Genomic DNA, 17,043 nt, shown 5'->3' with positions numbered 1-17,043 from the left:
TGGGTGTGGCATATAAATTGCTGCTGCACTTCAGACATACAGCAGTAATCGGATACACATCAACATGTGTAAATGTCTTCTTGGTTCTTTCGGTAAAGTCACGTAGAAGGGAAATAATAAAATAAAATAAATAAAACATAAGAACATTTTTTTATGTTTAAACATTTTTTTTATAATGTTTTATTTTAATTATTTTATTATTTCCCTTCTACGTGACTTTACCGAAAGAACCAAGAAGATGAATCCCTGCAGTCACGAAAGCTTTAAATCGAAATGTGTAAATGTGGATGAGTTCAAGACATGTCAACTGAAATTTAATTTCGTTGACTTTTAGGTTATGTTAATTATACAAAAGAATTGAATAATAGTTTAACTCAAGGATATAGCATTGCTACATTTACATTTCTGTGAGATATTAGTACGCGGTACGATCGCACACATGCCTGGCAGCATTTGACATGTTTTCACGTTGTTTTTGATATCATTTTGCAAAGACGCTATCCCACATGGCATCTGGAGATGTTTTAACACTCAACGATCCCCTGCATTAAAATGGAACACCCCAAAAATATAAAGGCCTTTGCTAGGTGTCCACCCCCGCCTGTACGTGTGTTTGTATGTTGAACTTCTTTCGCCCCGTACGTAGTCAACCGTGCTAATCGGAGGTGCGGGGGGGGGGAGGACAACAAACTCGGCACAAAAAGCAGTCCTAAAGAAACGAGTTGGTCAATCTCGATTTGCCCGATCGCTTCGAGAGCAATGCAAAGTTCAGGTGCCAATGTGCATATTTTTGGGGGTGCTTCATGTTTTTGGCGGGTGTCACTCGGTTCTTGAAACATCTTCGTGGGGTCTCATCCGCCGCGTGCCGCCAACAACAACAGGTCACGTGATTGCACGGAGCGTAACCCCACGGGATCGTGCTCTTTACCTCGCAGTACACTGCCCCTGCCACCCCACGTGGGGCAAATGACAAAGTATGCGACATGGAGCGCAGGACACAGGAGCAGATGTGCCAGAGTGCATTTCATCAGGTACACCGCATCACCGCACGGCCACCGCTGCATTATCTGTTGCTGCATCATCGGCATTTTCATTATTCTCCCCCACCGCCGGTCCCCTCCCCCCCCCCCCCCAATTTTTTTTCCAATGGATGTGCGAAAGAGTTTCCTTTGTCAATGGCATGAACGTTGTGCACAGAAGACATTTCTGTTAAAAACCTCGCCCTTATTTTGTAGGCGCCTAGAGAAAGTGGCGCAGCAACTTCATGTGTGCACTAAGATAATGTAACCAACGTTACGTAGGTCAATGAAGTGAATTTTGTCAGTTTAACGTGTCATTTTTTTTCGGTAAAAAATAATAATACAATTATAATATACAGCCCTCAATCCACTGCTGGAGAAGGCCTATGCCATATTGGTCATTGGGTTTTTTTGACCATACTTGACCGTACGAATCCGTACAGGTTGGTGAATGAGGGCCAACAAGCGATAGCACTCTCCACTGAAGTTATCCACGGCCATGAACTCGGGTTACCAGGCTCGCAGGGCAGTGGAGTATCCACTGCACCACCGCAGCCTCCTCCAATAACAGTCGCAATTATTTTGGTGGATTCGTCTATGAATTTCTCTTCTGACCTTGCTCCACCTGCATTGAAATGCCATCAAACTAATGATGAACCATTTTTTTACGTTTCAATAAAATCTTAATATTTGCATTGGGTGTTGTGTGTGCATCCAAAAAAACAAGTCAAGTCGTCAATGTGTTTTTAGTTAACATGTGCTGACTTTCTGGCACAGTTTAGTTGATACATTGTCAACATTGCCTGCATTTATAATCGTTTTCCTTTGTCAGCAGCTCCCTGGATTTGGACGACTCACCCCTGCCTCCTCCGAGCAGCCTGGTCACCTTGGAAGGAGCACTGAAGCGCAGGACCATCTTGAAGGAAGGACGGAGACCAACCGTACGCTCAGCCTTGGAAAATCACAATTTTCTTGTCTTGGAGCATATTGTATCCGTGTGTGTGTCTAGATCGTTACTCAAATGTGTAGTTGGGTAACTGTTGCATTGCATTTTTGTGCAATTTTGAGTCATTCCCATGCCAATGAAGGCAGTCTATCATATCCATTATTGCCAAATTCCAAGCGGCCAATTCACAGATGAACCACCGTAATTTGGAAGGTTTTCATTTAATAATTTGTTAGTGCAACATTATTTTACAAGTGTTCACATGTTACGTTAACGTTTGTATTGTTTTGCAATACTCTTGCTCCTATATTTTGTCGTAACAGATGTCTCCGTGGACAAGATACTGGATCTCTTTGTGCGGAGCAGATCTGTACTTTTATTCGGCAAAGTCCATGAAGGTTGCGGACAGAAAGCATGTGAGTTCAGAGATGGGTTGTTAGAGTTTGTTGGCATGCTCACCACAAGTACATGTGGTTAATGCAGACTTGATTCTTTGCAACAGGTACGTGTTTGACGTTTGAACATCTTAACACCTGTTTTATTGCCAGAAAGGGTAACACCTATACTTATTTTTCATACTTTGATACTGGCAAAAGGTGCCATGATATTGGTCGTCACGTGCATATTATACACGACGCCACTTTCCAAGCTCTGATTCTTGAGCTCCATTCGTGCCCGTGTGACTGAATCATTTACTCTCCGTCAGATCGCGGAGTTTGAAAAGCTGGAGCTTAAAGCACCCCTTAAATATCCACCAGAAGTTTTTCTAAAATTGAAAAAAAAGCATGCAAACGTGTTGCCTGTGTTCCTTTGTTTCCCCACACAGTTTAAGTCACGTCCATCTAAGAAGGTCCACATTGCTGGCTGGATGGTGGTTAGAGCTGCTGATCCTGATCATTCAACTGTGTTTCAACTCACAGACCCCGAAAGAGGTGCGTTTAATCCCCAATGTGCATCATCGGCGCAATTAGATCAAACACGACAAATGAAAAACTGGGATTTTTGTTCAGCGACTCATGCGGATGCCCGCCGTGTTATCACGGGTGTGCGGCAGTGCGCAACATTCCACTATGTTCCCAATCTGCCAGAGCTAAGTTTCGAGTTACAAAGTTAAGCCATCGTTCGAGGATGTTTCGAGTAATGTTGGTAATGTTACTTCGAGCAGATTTTCGGAGCCTTTTAGCGTACCAAAGTTATACACGAGCTTCATTGTTCCTGCACCATATGTAAACATGTGAAGTGAGTTTGTCCAGCAATTATGGTTATGGCCATTGGCAATTGTTTGGTAATTTTTTTTTATGTTATTCACCGATGAAAAGGGTGCAGGAAAATGAAAAATGCAGTGTGTGTGGAGAAATTTAAGCATGTGTGTTGTTATAATTGCAGGCAATGTGTACAAGTTTCAAGCTGTGTCAGACGTCAATGCCAGCCTTTGGGTCAAACATTTAGATAAAGCCTGTAAAAGCAACATAGCCCAGGTGAGTTACCTTCCACATATATACATTAGTTTAATTTCGGCTTAAATAAAATAGTCAAAATGTATAATTTAATACAAAATATATATATTTCATGATTGGAGTTTTTTTTAATCAAATGTTGCTTCTTCTTTTTCAGCCACCAGACAACTTGATGACTTTTGAATAATGGTTATGGACAAGCAACAAGATTCAACAATGTGCAAGGCACATGGCACTTCTGCTTTGAAAATGTTAAGTTTAAATGTTGGCACATGTTAACCTGTGGGTTTACATGTTCCATCCAAAGAGAACTGATTTTCTTGGCGCAAAGCATTTGACATCGAATTCACCTCTGCGCTGGCTAGATAATGAATTTGAGTGGCTTTTATACCATGCAAATGAAGATCACTTGATCCGAGCATTCAAATGAAGAGAGACTCGATGGCTTTCAAAGTTCGTGAAATGGTTAGAAAATGAGCCTGAAGACTTGACCACAGTTGCAGTTTCTGCAGCCAATGAACTGATTTACATAACTAGCGCTGTGTTACAAATGCAAGATGACAACATGCCGTTTAGTACGACTGTCCAAACTTTATGTGCTTTTTAAAGGACCCCATATGCATTTACATTGAAATGTTTTAACGTGGTATATTTTAACGGAAATATAATTGACGATATTTTCCATGTTCACGGTATTTTTTTGTATATCTAAAACAGTGTTACAGCATGATATTTATGGGCACTATGAAGTTGTGTGTTAAAGTATTGTAGGTTGGTGCCCAAGCACTTACCGTTTCCATGTTATGTTTACAATAAGAGAAACACGTCATTGTATAATGTACTGTATTCGCTCTACATATACATCATATATGTAACGTTTAATGTTATGTTTTAATGTTAGCTTCTGTGTAACAGGTTCTTGTTCAAGCTTAATTTTAAGCGATGGAATACCTTTCCATACATATCAACTATTTGTTAAGCTTGTCAATTTTACGAGTGTTTTTTTACTAAGATACTGCATGCCAAAATGATTTTCGCATTTTATTTTTAAACGACTGCAAAGTGGGAATAAGCGAATGTTATTTTAAACTACACACTCATAATACACACAAGACAAAACTGGTGGTGTATTAGAGTAATGCGATTTTACTTCACTTGTTAGTAAATATTTTTAAGTAATGTACGTTTCATTTGCAGTAGCATTTTAAAATGCTTCTTGTTAAACAAGAATGGACTGAATTATTTCGGAAATTTAGTTGTAATAAATGCTAAAGACTGCACGTTGCTGTTTGTTGAATGATTGGCGTGAACTAACACTCGACTCTTTTGAGTTGGGGGTCTAAATGATATCACCACTTTCAGCTCCTTTGAGTTGGTGGTCTAGACAAGGCTGAGGGAATTTTACATGCAATATGGTCACATGACCTGCATGCAATGCATGATGGGACTCGTGCCTCCCTGCTATTTGAGCACAGCTGTGTGTGTTAAGTATGTTTCTAGCCTGCCTGCATTTTCCTGTTTTCATGGGTTTAAAATTCAAACATTTCCAACTCAGCTTTTATTATTCATTACAATAAATATCCTACCCATTACGGGCCACATAAATTGGTAATACAAATATATAATTATTTCACACTTGAGCTTACTATTGCAAACCACATCTAGCTACAGCCGTGAAGGGATGGCCACTACTTTAAATGTTTCAAATGGGAAAATGAGCAATTGTGGTTTCAACCAGCAGGGGGATGCTATTTTATGTTAATTTTAACCCATAATTGTTTCAAGCAATTTGTATTTGGGGACTTAAAAAGTGGGTAAAATTATCTCAGTATTTTGTGGTAAAGGGAATTCATGCATGGGTCCCTCTGACAATGGTTTCATGCTCAAATGCACATGGGCTGGCGTTCAACTCGAGTTTAATATCAATGGTGTAAACCCAAAGTCCTGTTGAACGGGTGAGTCATTCCACGTTGCACTGCACACAATGTTATCGATTTTATCGACACACCAAAGCCGCATCGACATCCACCCATGAGATGTCTGCTCTTAGTCACACTGACATGCAGCCACAAAAAAAGATTACATAAAGCTTGTACTTTCAGAGAAGAAACGTCTAAACGTTGCAGATGCTATATGCTTGGGTCTTTTGGTAAATTCACGTAGATAGGTTCAAAGAAAAAAACTAAAATAACAAAAAAACTACGACGTTTTGATCGCAACACAAGCAATCGTCATCAGGAGAAAAAAGAGAACAGTCCAAAAAAAGAGCTATTTTTTCCTCCTGATGACGATTACTTGTGTTGCGATTGAAACGTTGCAGTTTTTTTTTAATTTTCTTTGAACCTATCTACGTGACTTTACCGAAAGACCCAATAATATGAATTCTTGCAGTCACGAAAGCTTTAAGTCAAGATTTGCAGATCACTTTTATTTTTTTTTGTAATTTACCCCCAAATTATATTCCTATTTTGATATCCTGTGCCACGTTACGAGACGAAGAATCCTTTCAAGATCTCGTGCAGATCAGTGCAAAGCTATCGTATTGTGAACGGCTCTCAGAAGTCACAGAAGTGGATATAAACGGGAGATCATTTCAAGGGAGCTATGATCCACACACAGGAGAGGGCAGTGCTACGTGAGGTTTGTCCTGACGGTAAGACTAATATTTGATCTCTCAGCTGGAATTTGTAAGTGCAGGAACATATTTTATTTGACCAGCAATTAGGTGACCGGAGCGAGACCATCAACTCAAACGCTTGTGGATCCGGTTCAATAGGACTTCTGCCTGGATTCGAACCCAGAGCCCCAGAGGTTCCAGCCCTGGAACCCCTGGGGCTCTGGAACCCCTGGCCAACTCAACCGTGCTGCGATGATAAATACACTTGTATTGAGGGGTCTCGTGTCAGTGTGCCGTATAAGGTCAAGAAAATAATCGAATGAGTCAGTCGGCGATGGGTACACGCATCGGAGAACAGTCCAATAAATCCTGGATGTGTAGGAATGTCCAGATACCACAAGCAAAGTCAACCAGTTGAGGGTTGTACAGCCTTTGCGCTGATGCATCTTCCCTTGCAATACACTGAGGAGTTTCTTGAAAAGTCTTCGAGTCATTGCGGCAGATGTGCTGCCATGACTCCCGTCTTGCTTGACATCTTCCCATGAGCCTCTGTCAATGGAACAGACCTGGAGGCGCCTTTTATAGCACGTCTTTGTCCTGGATGAGTGGGCCTGCATCTTGTTTCAAGCTTTTCACTTTATCTAGTGTGCGTGTGAGAGCGGAATTCGTCGAGGGGCAGCTCACATAATTAGGCAACGCTGGTGGGGTCATTAGCTTACCTTTGGCAGGTGGGGGGGGCTCCGGTACTGACAAGGGGCGAGACAGTTACGTTGAATCCATTGCTCTTCAGTAATACACTAATAACCTTTAACCAATCACTTCTACATTTCTGACTGCAGGTGGCAGCTGTCATCCACGCAACTTCTTAACCATGTTACTGCAAAGGCCTAAATCTGTATCGAGTTCCACGTTACTTCTTCTCACTTAAAACAGCTGAAGGAGCTGAAAAATGGCACACTTCAAGTCTGTCACGGCGAGCGTTCATTCCAACGTGCATTCTTGTCTCTGAACTGCTGAGTCTGGGTCTTTTGATTTGTCCCCGAATGCCAAAGGGCTTTTAGTCATTCGTTCTAAAAAAAAAATAAAGTGGGAGTGTCAATCAGTCTGACATGTTAATGGATGAACCAGGGTTATTAAAACGTGCACGCCTTTATCAATTTACCTATAAAAGTACAAGTTTTAATGTGTTTTAGTAATCAGTCAACGTAATGTTTTGTAGAACTATAGACGATGTTTTATTGTGGCCGAATGACTCGGAATGTGCCCCACCTATTCAGACCTCAAAAGCCAAGCAGATTGGAACCTGGATAGTGCTTGAATAAGCGACTTTGCTCAAACAAATTGTCATGAGGCAGAGGGGGGGATAATTGATAGGCAATAAAGGAAAAAGCCTACAAATTCTATTGCTGTACTGTACTCGTGCTCACTGCCTTCACGAACCGGCACTGAATAGCGCGGTGAATTAAACAATGCTCACAACTCTTTGGTTCTTTCGGTAAAGTTACGTAGGTGAAAAAAATTAACTCACGTTTCGGGCGCAACACAAGCGCCGGTCGTCAGGTGGGACACAACAGTTAGAAACAACTGCTGAACTGGGTAAGAAATCTGCAGTGACTTTACCGAAAGAACCAAAGAGTATGGATTCTTGCAGTCAGGAAAACTTCAAATCTAGAAACACGTTCCTTCAGAGTGGGCAGGTAGGAACTTGGTTGGACAGCGCATTCGTGCACGACAGAAAGCTCGCGGTCACGTGACGCACTTCAACCAATCCGGGAGCGTACATGTTTGGGAGGGGCTATGCACGACAGACAAATAATCCCTGGTGGGCAGTGTGGAACTGTTGTTCCTACCTGTATAAATACCGAAAACTTCAAATCTAGAATAATGCTCACAACCTCCATGGCATGGAGAGGCGCTCATTCAGCAGCGGACTGACAGAATGGCCTATGTACATCAAACGTTTTATTCTGCCCTCAGTGTTGCAAATATGTACACTAAATTAAATATGCAGATAACCAAGGCAAACAATTTTAATTTAATGTCCACACATTGACAGTGCAACAGCAGCATTTCATTCAGAAAAAAAAAATATCTTTGCATTGAGATGAAGCATTATTTTCAATAAAATGGCAGCAGCATTTGACAAAAATGACATTTCTATTGTTCAAGTACTATACTCTTATAAAATCAAGTTATTTCGTGTTAATAGAAGCACACGAGGGCAAAGTGTAGCTCCAGAACTGCTTTTAAATATTTTGATTGGTTGTGAAAAGGTAACGCAAAATATAAACTGTGACACTGCATTGTGGTGCACAAGCACAAATAATAAACACAACACATTAATCAATCACATTGCTGTGAAGGGGCATTGCCTGAAGTTTCACTGAATACATGTTTCCCTTTAAAGGCAAGGTTATTGATTAATGTTGATGGTCTAGCGAAATAGCCATACAGCAGTTTCATGAAAAGTTATTATGCAATTCAATTAATTAATTACGTCATTGTCACTATGAAGTCTAGTACCTGGCATCTGAAAGTAAATAAATCCCATCAAGTAATCTACCAGCCCATTGTATTAGCAGTTGCAATGCAGTTAAGCACAGACCCAAACACCTGATCTTCTGAAAACAAGTCAATATGAGTACCATTATTTCCTTCATGAAATTGGTGACCTATTGCATATTATTCCATGGTCTATTTTGTATGCAACGACCCCAAAAAAAACCTGGGATTTTGTCATTCAACAACTTCCTTTTTGACATCAATGGCAAATCCTCAGCATGGCCAAAAAATGAACAGGCACAAGCAATAGACCCCTTCAGGAAATAGTTCCCTTGTCAAAGCATGGTACAACCAGTCCGTCTATGGCCCATGATGGGAGGAAGTCACGTAGCTCGCGTATCTCCGACGAAGCTGAAGTCGCACACCAAGGAGAGGTGGTCGGACGGGTACGTGGACGAAGGCAGCCGCCCAGAGCCAATGTCCCGCTCAGATGGAAGATTCAGCAGCTGCTCCACACGCAGAGCATTCTGGGAGTACCATATATAATCCAAGGTGGCTTGAGTCTCCCCACCGGCACGTACCGTCCATGTAGTGAAGGGTGGTTCCGTCTGTCCGTCCTCGCTCAACTTCCTGCCGTTGAAAACAAACAAAACAAAAATAGCATTGAGGCTACAAGCACGCATGTATTTCAGAATACATGACCCATATACTTCTAAATGGGCCAGTGTATTTCTGAAGGAGATATGGTTTAAACTTTGAGCATAAGATCGATCTATATAAAACCATACATTGTATAAGAGTAGTGTCAACAACTGTTTTGTAAGGGCATGATTTTTTTTTACGATGTATGAAAAGCTAATGCAATGGACTGTCAATTTACCTGTATTATTCCTTTGCCCAAAAGAGATGAATAACAATGGCAATATGATTACGTGGTAAATAAACATTTGAACGGAAATGACAAAAGGCTTTTCGTAAAAGGGTGATGAAATATGCAAAGCAAAGCGCTGCCACAATTGCACAGGACTGCTTCACCTGTAAGCACTGCCGAGGCCCAGGGCTGAAGCAGCAAATAGCTGATGAACAGTTTCTGCAGGTTTGGCATTCAAATCCCCACACACGATGAGGGGACCTTCACGAGCTTCTCGGTCGCTGTCCAAGCAGCTGAGCAAGTGTTTTGCCTGCGCGGCACGCAGACGCTCCCAGCCCTGCCGTGCCTTCAGGTGGGTACACGCCACTGTCAGGCTATGTCCCGTGTCAACGTAACAGAGCTTCAACACCAACAAAACCTGTAGGGATGTTTGACAAAAAAATTCAACAGCGACACAGCAAGGACCATACTGTGTAAGCGTATGATCAGTAAACTATTCGCTGTTTTTATCTGAATGGACGATTGCACGGCGCACTGCCCAAATTTGCAACCAATACAATTAAGTTGAGGAAATTCGGATATAGGTGAATTTTCAAAGTGAGAAATAATGCACGAACAATGTTGTATATATTCAACATCAATTTGGCATACGAACCACAGCCGTGTAATTGTCTATACACAACCTATTATATACTTGGCTTCTCAAAAATGCTCGAGGCTCGTAGAAAGTCAACGTCAAGAACATTCTTAAAACAGCTAAATGTTTCTTGTGGTATTGTCAATTTTAAAAATGGCTTATGGAAAGGTTATGCTGTGATAATTCCGAGCTCTCACTACCTGGTGGGTTGGGTAGGGGATGGGCTCAGCACGCAGACCGATTGCGTATCCAGTCAGGAGCTCAAATCGCTCCTTGCGATAGAAAATTGCACAGCCATCGGGGCCATAGTTGGGCTGGACGTCCAGGCATGGAGAATGGCGCTTGGGCACAAACGCACCTCCGTACCCAAGCTGATTCAGCGCAGGGCTGAAAGCATCGTGATACCGGTCCACTTCCTGCAGGCAAAGAGAGCACACGGAAGCATGACACAGCCAGATGGCCGAGGACAATGAATGCTGAGCATATCTGTATACCGTTACGCTGCTAAGCCGGGTCACACTCGTGTTCAAACACAACCTTTAAACTGCATTCACTGTGTTTTACATGCAGGACGTGTGACGTGCAACAATTAAACGCTTTTGCAACCTTTTACTATTACATTTTTTGCACGTAAAGCAAGGCCCACTTCTGGAAATGACATAAAAACAGATCTTAATCACATTTCTGGTATATAGCAAAAAAAAGTGCTGTTTTTCAACATGTATACTTGAGATACAGCATGCTGTAACCTTTAAGTTGAAAGAAACATCAAACAAAGTGCTATAAAAGAAAAGAAAGCCCTACATGGAAATTGACTTTTAATGAAAGCAACTGGTGACCTGCAGACGCACCCACCTGCAAGCAGATAAGGTCGGGCTGATAAGATACGATTTCATCCAGGATAAGTGGCCACCGGGCGGCCCATGTCAGGTCAGCAGGTTGACAGCACACAAAGTTGTCTTTGCCCTCCCCAAGGGCTGATACATGAGCCGAAAGAAACATGAGAATATTTTGGAATCCATTCTAAGGCAATGAAAGCACAAGATGCAACTGGATGTTGCAGTGATAGCAACATGGTACTGTTTAGCAAATTCACTAAGGTTGCCATTATTTTATGGGTCTAATGAACAGTATGCACATACATAAAAAAAAATTCCACTTGTATTATTTACAAACATTATGGGACTCTTTCGATTTAAAGCTTTCGTGACTGCAGGGATCCATCTTCTTGGTTCTTTCGGTAAAGTCACGTAGAAGGGAAATAATAAAATAAAAATAAAACTAGAAAAATAATTATCACGACGTTTCGGCCACAACGCAATGGACGATTGCACGGCGCACTGAATTCTTCACCTGAGGACGGTTGCTTGCGTTGTGGCCGCAACGTCGTGAGAATTATTTTTGTTTATTTTCATTATTTTATTATTTCCCTTCTACGTGACTTTACCGAAAGAACCAAGAAGATTATGGGACTCGTTGAAAAAATGTAATGTTAAGAAACAAATTGATAGCTTATATCAACTGACAATGTTACCAATGCACATTTCACGTTATTTCCATATGGCTCAAGTTAATGCTGGCTTTACACCTGTGTTGGGGTGGCATATGGCACCACTGTGACTACATACAGGACAGTATTGCCAAGTGACCCACCTTGGGCGAGGACGTTCCACTGCATGATGCGGAAAGAGGGCGTGGGAGGAGATGGATTTTGCCCTTCGACTGGCACAAATTCACGGCCCAGTCGAAGGCGCGAGGAAACCTTTGCGGGGTCAAGGAGTCTGTGCTCTGCGTCTGTGCCATCCACGGGGTTCACTGCCTCGGAAGAGGCATGATCTGACCACTCCACCGCAAGTACATTTCGCCGAGCACCCAAGATGTATCCCACCAGGGCCTCATAAGCCCGGCTCACAACTGACCCCATTCACCAAGCTTACGAACAAATGCAACCCAATGTTTAACTGGGTGATCTATAAGAATAATTTCTGAAAATAAATTGAGTACAAAACTATATCGGTAAAACTACAGTATATATCTAAACGTATATGCTTATGCAGCACGTGCTACACAATTTAATTAAATCGTGTAGGTTAAAACAGCAAATTGTGTATTACGTCGAGGACTTTATGTTCTTAATCCAGATGAGGGCCCATAAACATAAATGAAAGCGGATGTGCATTGGGAAGACATTGTTTTTAATTAGAAAAAATATTAAATGCACACAAACCTCGGTCCAAATCGGCTCAAAGGTGTTTGAGAGCTCACTCGAGGAAATGTACTTTTGAGTTATTTTAGCACAGATTTGATCTAATCATGTCTCATAGTTGATCACGTAACCAAGTAATTATTATAGATATAACCTCAAATGTATTTTACCACTTAACAAAAATACATACATTAATCGGCGTTTATATATTTATCTCCAACGTTACAGAATCATAACCATATATCGTTGCTAATGTAAAAGATATTGTACATTCTAATCACCAGACTTGGCATGTATCAAGTAATTTAGTTATATTAATTATATGTACCATAGAATCTAATTGAAACCAATAACTTGGATGTAGTTTAATAAACGTATCACGTACTTCATAGATAATCTAAGATTAATGTCATGAAATTAAATCAATTGTACTCTTTAAGACTCGTCGAAAAAAACCCCGCAAATCCCGTGTAATTAATACAACACAATCAAGGCTACACATGAATTTATGAGATCAATTGCTCGACTACAGGTAATTGTATCTAATCTAGTTAAATCGCACGCAATGTAACTGATTGACAATACCCAAATGTCAACAAGAGGGAACAAATCCTTTTGTATTGCGTATCGTAATGCCAACACAAAAAAACTGCAGAAAAATCTAACAATCCAACTCGCACACATATAGTCGTCTGAGGACTAGTCGTATATTTACGAGGTCGATTAAAACAAATCAAACCACGATAACCCAACTACATTCACCACTGTTAAACTACAGCGTGATATCCATTCAAAAGGGCCGTCCGTGCCTGTGGTCAAACGCCTCACCGCCGTGTCAACGACGCATACAATTCTCTAAATAGCACGAGACGATGGTCGACTCAACAGTGGCAACTTAAATCACAGGTATTGTACCTAACACACTTAAGATACACTCCGTAGCGTCACGGGAAACTCTATTTTAGCCGTGCAATTGACTAATCACCACAACACTCAACACACTCACTCGACCACAGTCTAATGAGATTCAATGTATAACAACAGATCTACGAGCTTGAGGCTGTGCCCGCCCGTACCGTCATGGTCACGGGAATGACCGTATTGTTGTATTCGTACTATTAATGTTGTTGTTCCGATAATTATCTAAGACTAATCGCGAGTTAGCTTGTCCCTGCAACGCCGAAGGTTATTTTGTGTTTTATTTTGCGTGACGGGAACGCGACCCGGACGCCGCGTGCGCTGCACTGGGCTCGGCGCGAACCGCGCGGCTCTGATTTGAGGTTCCGGGCTTGAGCCGAGAAATCGTTCCGGCTCTGTGTTTATCAATAATAATTACAGCAACTCAACGCATTTGTCAACAAACAATGGCCTTAAAACGATATATATAACGACTCCACGTTTCGGGCAATTGCCCTTCTTCATAGCACAGTGTTAACAATGGTTATTTTGCCATTATTCTATTTAATGTCATATAAGATTAACTTACCTAAATTTTGAATTTTGGGGGTGAGTCACCCAGGAACAACTGATTGTGAGCAACAGAGAGCAGTGACCTGCACGAAAACCCACTGTTGTGCAGTACTTCTATGCTCCCCACTTTCATCCTGTATGTTGAACCCTAATCCAACCGTGCTAATCGGAGGTGGGTGGGGGGGGTCAACAAAATAAACACAAAACGCAATTATAAAGAAATTAGTTTTCAGTCTAAACCTAACTGACCAGCGTGGTGAAGTATGGTCAAATGACCCCCCCCCCCCCATGACATATGGATGGAAAAAGTGGAAGTCATCTCAGTTGCGCTGACGACACAAATCTGTCAACCCCTTATCAGTGCCCTACCTTATTATGGACACATTCAGACCTTATCGGTCACCCCGTGCCTTTATAAATCTCAACGTTCATCCTACAAAGTCCCATCACAAGGGAGAGACACTCACCACTAGTACACTCAACACTAGTACACTCACCACTACATACCTGTCAACGCCTTTATCAAGTACCTTACCTTATTACAAAACAATTCAGACCTTATTGGTCACCCCGTGCTCTTATAAATCTCAACGTTCATCCTACAAAGTCCCATCACAAGGGAAACAAATAGACAAAATGCTTTTGTTTGTGCCCGTATTGAAACATCTGTACGCCGTATGGACATGAAAACTCAATTTCCCTGTACAAGAATACGGGGTATAAACCGTATGGGTCGACAGGTATAACGACCGACGTAGCAATGAGTATGCAGGGGGAATGGCTACGGAGATTGAACGCAAGCACCTGTAAAGTTGGGCTAAAGTTAAAGTCGTGTAAAACAAGCTGGCTAAATTAACGAGAAAATCATTGTCGGATGATCACAACTGGAAGTCAAAGAAGAACGTGTCAATGCCTGGGGCAGAATTAAAATTGGTGAATGAAAAGTCCAAACGAGAGCGGCTAGGATGGCAGTGCCTTTGGAAGAGGAGTTTGATAAAACGAAGTGGAAACAGAAATTTGCCTTCAGTGGTACTTGTTAGCACCTCTGTGACACTGACCAGGAAAATATGGACACTGAAAAACACGTTCCTTCGGAGTGGGCAGGTAGGAACTTGGTTGGACAGCGCATTTGTGCACGATAGACAAATATGCACGACAGACAGACAAATAATCCCTGGTGGGCAGTGTGGAACCTGTTGTTCCTACCTGTAAAAAAGACTTGAACATAAGCTGTCCCTAGCTCTTACCGTTGGCATCTTCCTTCTCAGCTGCTTGACTCTGCCAATGAGCACTGTGTACAGCAGAACTACAATTCCTGAATCCGTGTTGATATTGGTCGAGGCCTTTGTAAATCCGCCGACCCCTGCGGAGGTTCCAGTAATCCGCGAAAAACAATCTCTCCAACGCGGTGTGCCACCGATTAGAGGAGCAATTACATCGTGTGAATTTCGCAGATTGTGAGGTTATGATATTTTCAAGACCCATTTGGAGCATATCTGCCATTTGGGTCTATCTCAAAGTATTGTTTTGCGTTGTGGAGAGTAAATCATGCAAACAATCCTGTACTACTCAACAGATCGCGTCAGCACAGCGAGTCTGTGCTGATGCAAAACCAAATTTGTCTACTTTTTATGCATTGCAACTTCCTTTTCTATCTGCATTGCGAAAAAGCAGGTGGCCTCTTTGCAATGCGCAGCACTTTAAAAAATGTAGAATAAACAAAATAGCAATGAGGCTTTCAATGATAATCAATTCTAATAATCTGGGAATGCCACTGACAGTCACGTGCGATCAAATGTGTGACACTGTTCCATCAAAAACCTGTTGAATACAGAATACAATGACCAGGAGTTCAGAAGGGCAGCACTATATGTTATTGGTAGATGTAATAAACCAAAATATATATATACTCGACCCATAAACTACTCAACTCAGGAGGTGGCTGGGTGGCTCTGCCCAAAGTGCTGAACACTGACAACTGAGATCCTGGCTTCAAATCCAAGCAGCTGCCTGTGATTGAACTGAGTTCTCAAGTATATTAAGCTGATGGTCTCAGACCAGTCACCAATGACTGCATAAAAAACAATCATATTTAAATGTGGTTCTGCACTTAATATGGCTAAATTATAGCTCTGAAAATTACAACATCGATATGAATGTCACGCAATTGGGAAAATGTATTGTTTGTGGACCAGAGGTCAAGTTCAGGGATCTTGTAGGTATCTGTGTAATATCCACTTCCACGGGCCGTTCTCAGGTACGAAGGGGTGACACTGCTCTGTAAGCGATCGGAATTAGACTGCATCTCATGATGTAACGCCAATAGCACATTTACGATAAAAATGGGGGTGGGGGGATTACTCAAATGGAACCATCAATCTCTCTAGTTCAGTGGTTCTTCACTTTTACTGCAGCCTGCATCCCTTTGGTTCTCAATCGTAAAAAAAGTGTAATGTTAATGAATACATAGGGTTTGATTAAACAAAGTAGTTGTACTAACGTGCCAGTGCAGAATTAGCGTTTTCGATTATTTCTAAAAAAATCTGGCCATGTCTCGTACCCCCAGAAAGGGCACATCGTACCCCCAGTGGGTGCGTGCACCCCAGTTTAAGAACCATGGGTCTAGTGGGTTATAACTTGCAACATTTTGAGAAATAAGTCCAATCAATCGAATTTTTACATTAAGATTGTATCCATATCGTTCAAACAAATCGGTTAATTTCCATCACGTAAACAGGATGTAGTGACGGAAATGTTTTTGTTGCTCAGATTTGCAGACACACCGTACTGATGACACTTTAAGTTCAGAACATATGGTTCAAGGCTGTTTCTGTGATTAGCGCACATTTAAGGTATGTGCGTGTGACAGACACACAGAGGCCCAATTTTATTGCAGGAAACACCTGCCTGCTCTCATTAAAATGATGCCATTTCCTCAACGACCCCTCTCTGAAAACAAACAAAAATATGTTTGCACCTTTTAGTATCTAAGACTCTAAGTGCTCCGTGTGTTTGTATTTCCTTCCATTATAGGAATAAAATGTTTTAAGCATGGTATTTCATTCATTTTTTTCCCTTCAAAATAAAATTACTGTCCCAAACCACAGAAACAGGGCAAGAATTACAGTCATTCTCATGCTAGTAGATTTGTGTCTGTGTTTCCATTAATTATTCACTCTCGATATTGCTAAATGTATAAGGCGTGGTCTTTAATTCCATGGTTTGGATGAGAACCCTGTGCAATTATTTTGGCTCAAGGTAAATTCGCCGACCCGTGTAGACAAGCATCTCTAAAATCTATATAACTGTAACTGCCAT

The 17,043-nt window shown here is 41.6% G+C and overlaps 2 protein-coding genes across 5 annotated transcripts in view; one reads left to right on the top strand and one right to left on the bottom strand.

The window, feature by feature from the left end:
* LOC144937905 (ras-specific guanine nucleotide-releasing factor RalGPS2-like) overlaps nt 1-4,720 on the top strand; it is a 193,056-nt gene extending 188,336 nt beyond the window's left edge. For 2 of the 4 annotated variants that reach the window (XM_078865497.1, XM_078865498.1), the window contains exons 16-21: nt 936-1,031; nt 1,852-1,960; nt 2,289-2,381; nt 2,792-2,897; nt 3,352-3,443; nt 3,580-4,719. In XM_078865497.1, coding sequence (XP_078721623.1) covers nt 936-1,031; nt 1,852-1,960; nt 2,289-2,381; nt 2,792-2,897; nt 3,352-3,443; nt 3,580-3,609 — 526 coding nt within the window. In that variant the 3' untranslated portion in view covers nt 3,610-4,719. Of the gene's footprint in view, nt 1-935; nt 1,032-1,851; nt 1,961-2,288; nt 2,382-2,791; nt 2,898-3,351; nt 3,444-3,579 lie in introns of all 4 variants that reach the window. The other 2 variants (XM_078865500.1, XM_078865499.1) reach the window with 2 other exon arrangements.
* Nucleotides 4,721-8,059: 3,339 nt separating this feature from the next.
* NOCT (nocturnin) lies at nt 8,060-13,512 on the bottom strand. Its single transcript, XM_078865494.1, has 5 exons — nt 11,703-13,512; nt 10,905-11,026; nt 10,250-10,465; nt 9,577-9,830; nt 8,060-9,171 (listed from the first exon to the last, which is right to left on the bottom strand). Exons 1-5 carry the CDS (start codon nt 11,971-11,973, stop codon nt 8,925-8,927), a joined length of 1,110 nt encoding a protein of 369 aa, XP_078721620.1. The 5' UTR covers nt 11,974-13,512; the 3' UTR covers nt 8,060-8,924.
* Nucleotides 13,513-17,043: the final 3,531 nt, after the last annotated feature.

Source organism: Lampetra fluviatilis, chromosome 20 (assembly GCF_964198595.1).
Source record: "Lampetra fluviatilis chromosome 20, kcLamFluv1.1, whole genome shotgun sequence".
NCBI lineage: Eukaryota > Metazoa > Chordata > Hyperoartia > Petromyzontiformes > Petromyzontidae > Lampetra > Lampetra fluviatilis.
This window is presented reverse-complemented; position numbering and strand designations above follow the sequence as displayed.

Excerpts from the sequence above, each read along its gene's own strand:
- NOCT (XM_078865494.1), bottom strand. The coding sequence starts at position 11,973 with ATGGGGTCAGTTGTGAGCCGGGCTTATGAGGCCCTGGTGGGATACATC. Across the intron at positions 11,027-11,702 it reads GTGGAACGTCCTCGCCCAAG|CCCTTGGGGAGGGCAAAGAC; the intron begins GTGGGTCACTTG and ends CTCATGTATCAG. Across the intron at positions 9,831-10,249 it reads TCCCCTACCCAACCCACCAG|GTTTTGTTGGTGTTGAAGCT; the intron begins GTAGTGAGAGCT and ends ACATCCCTACAG.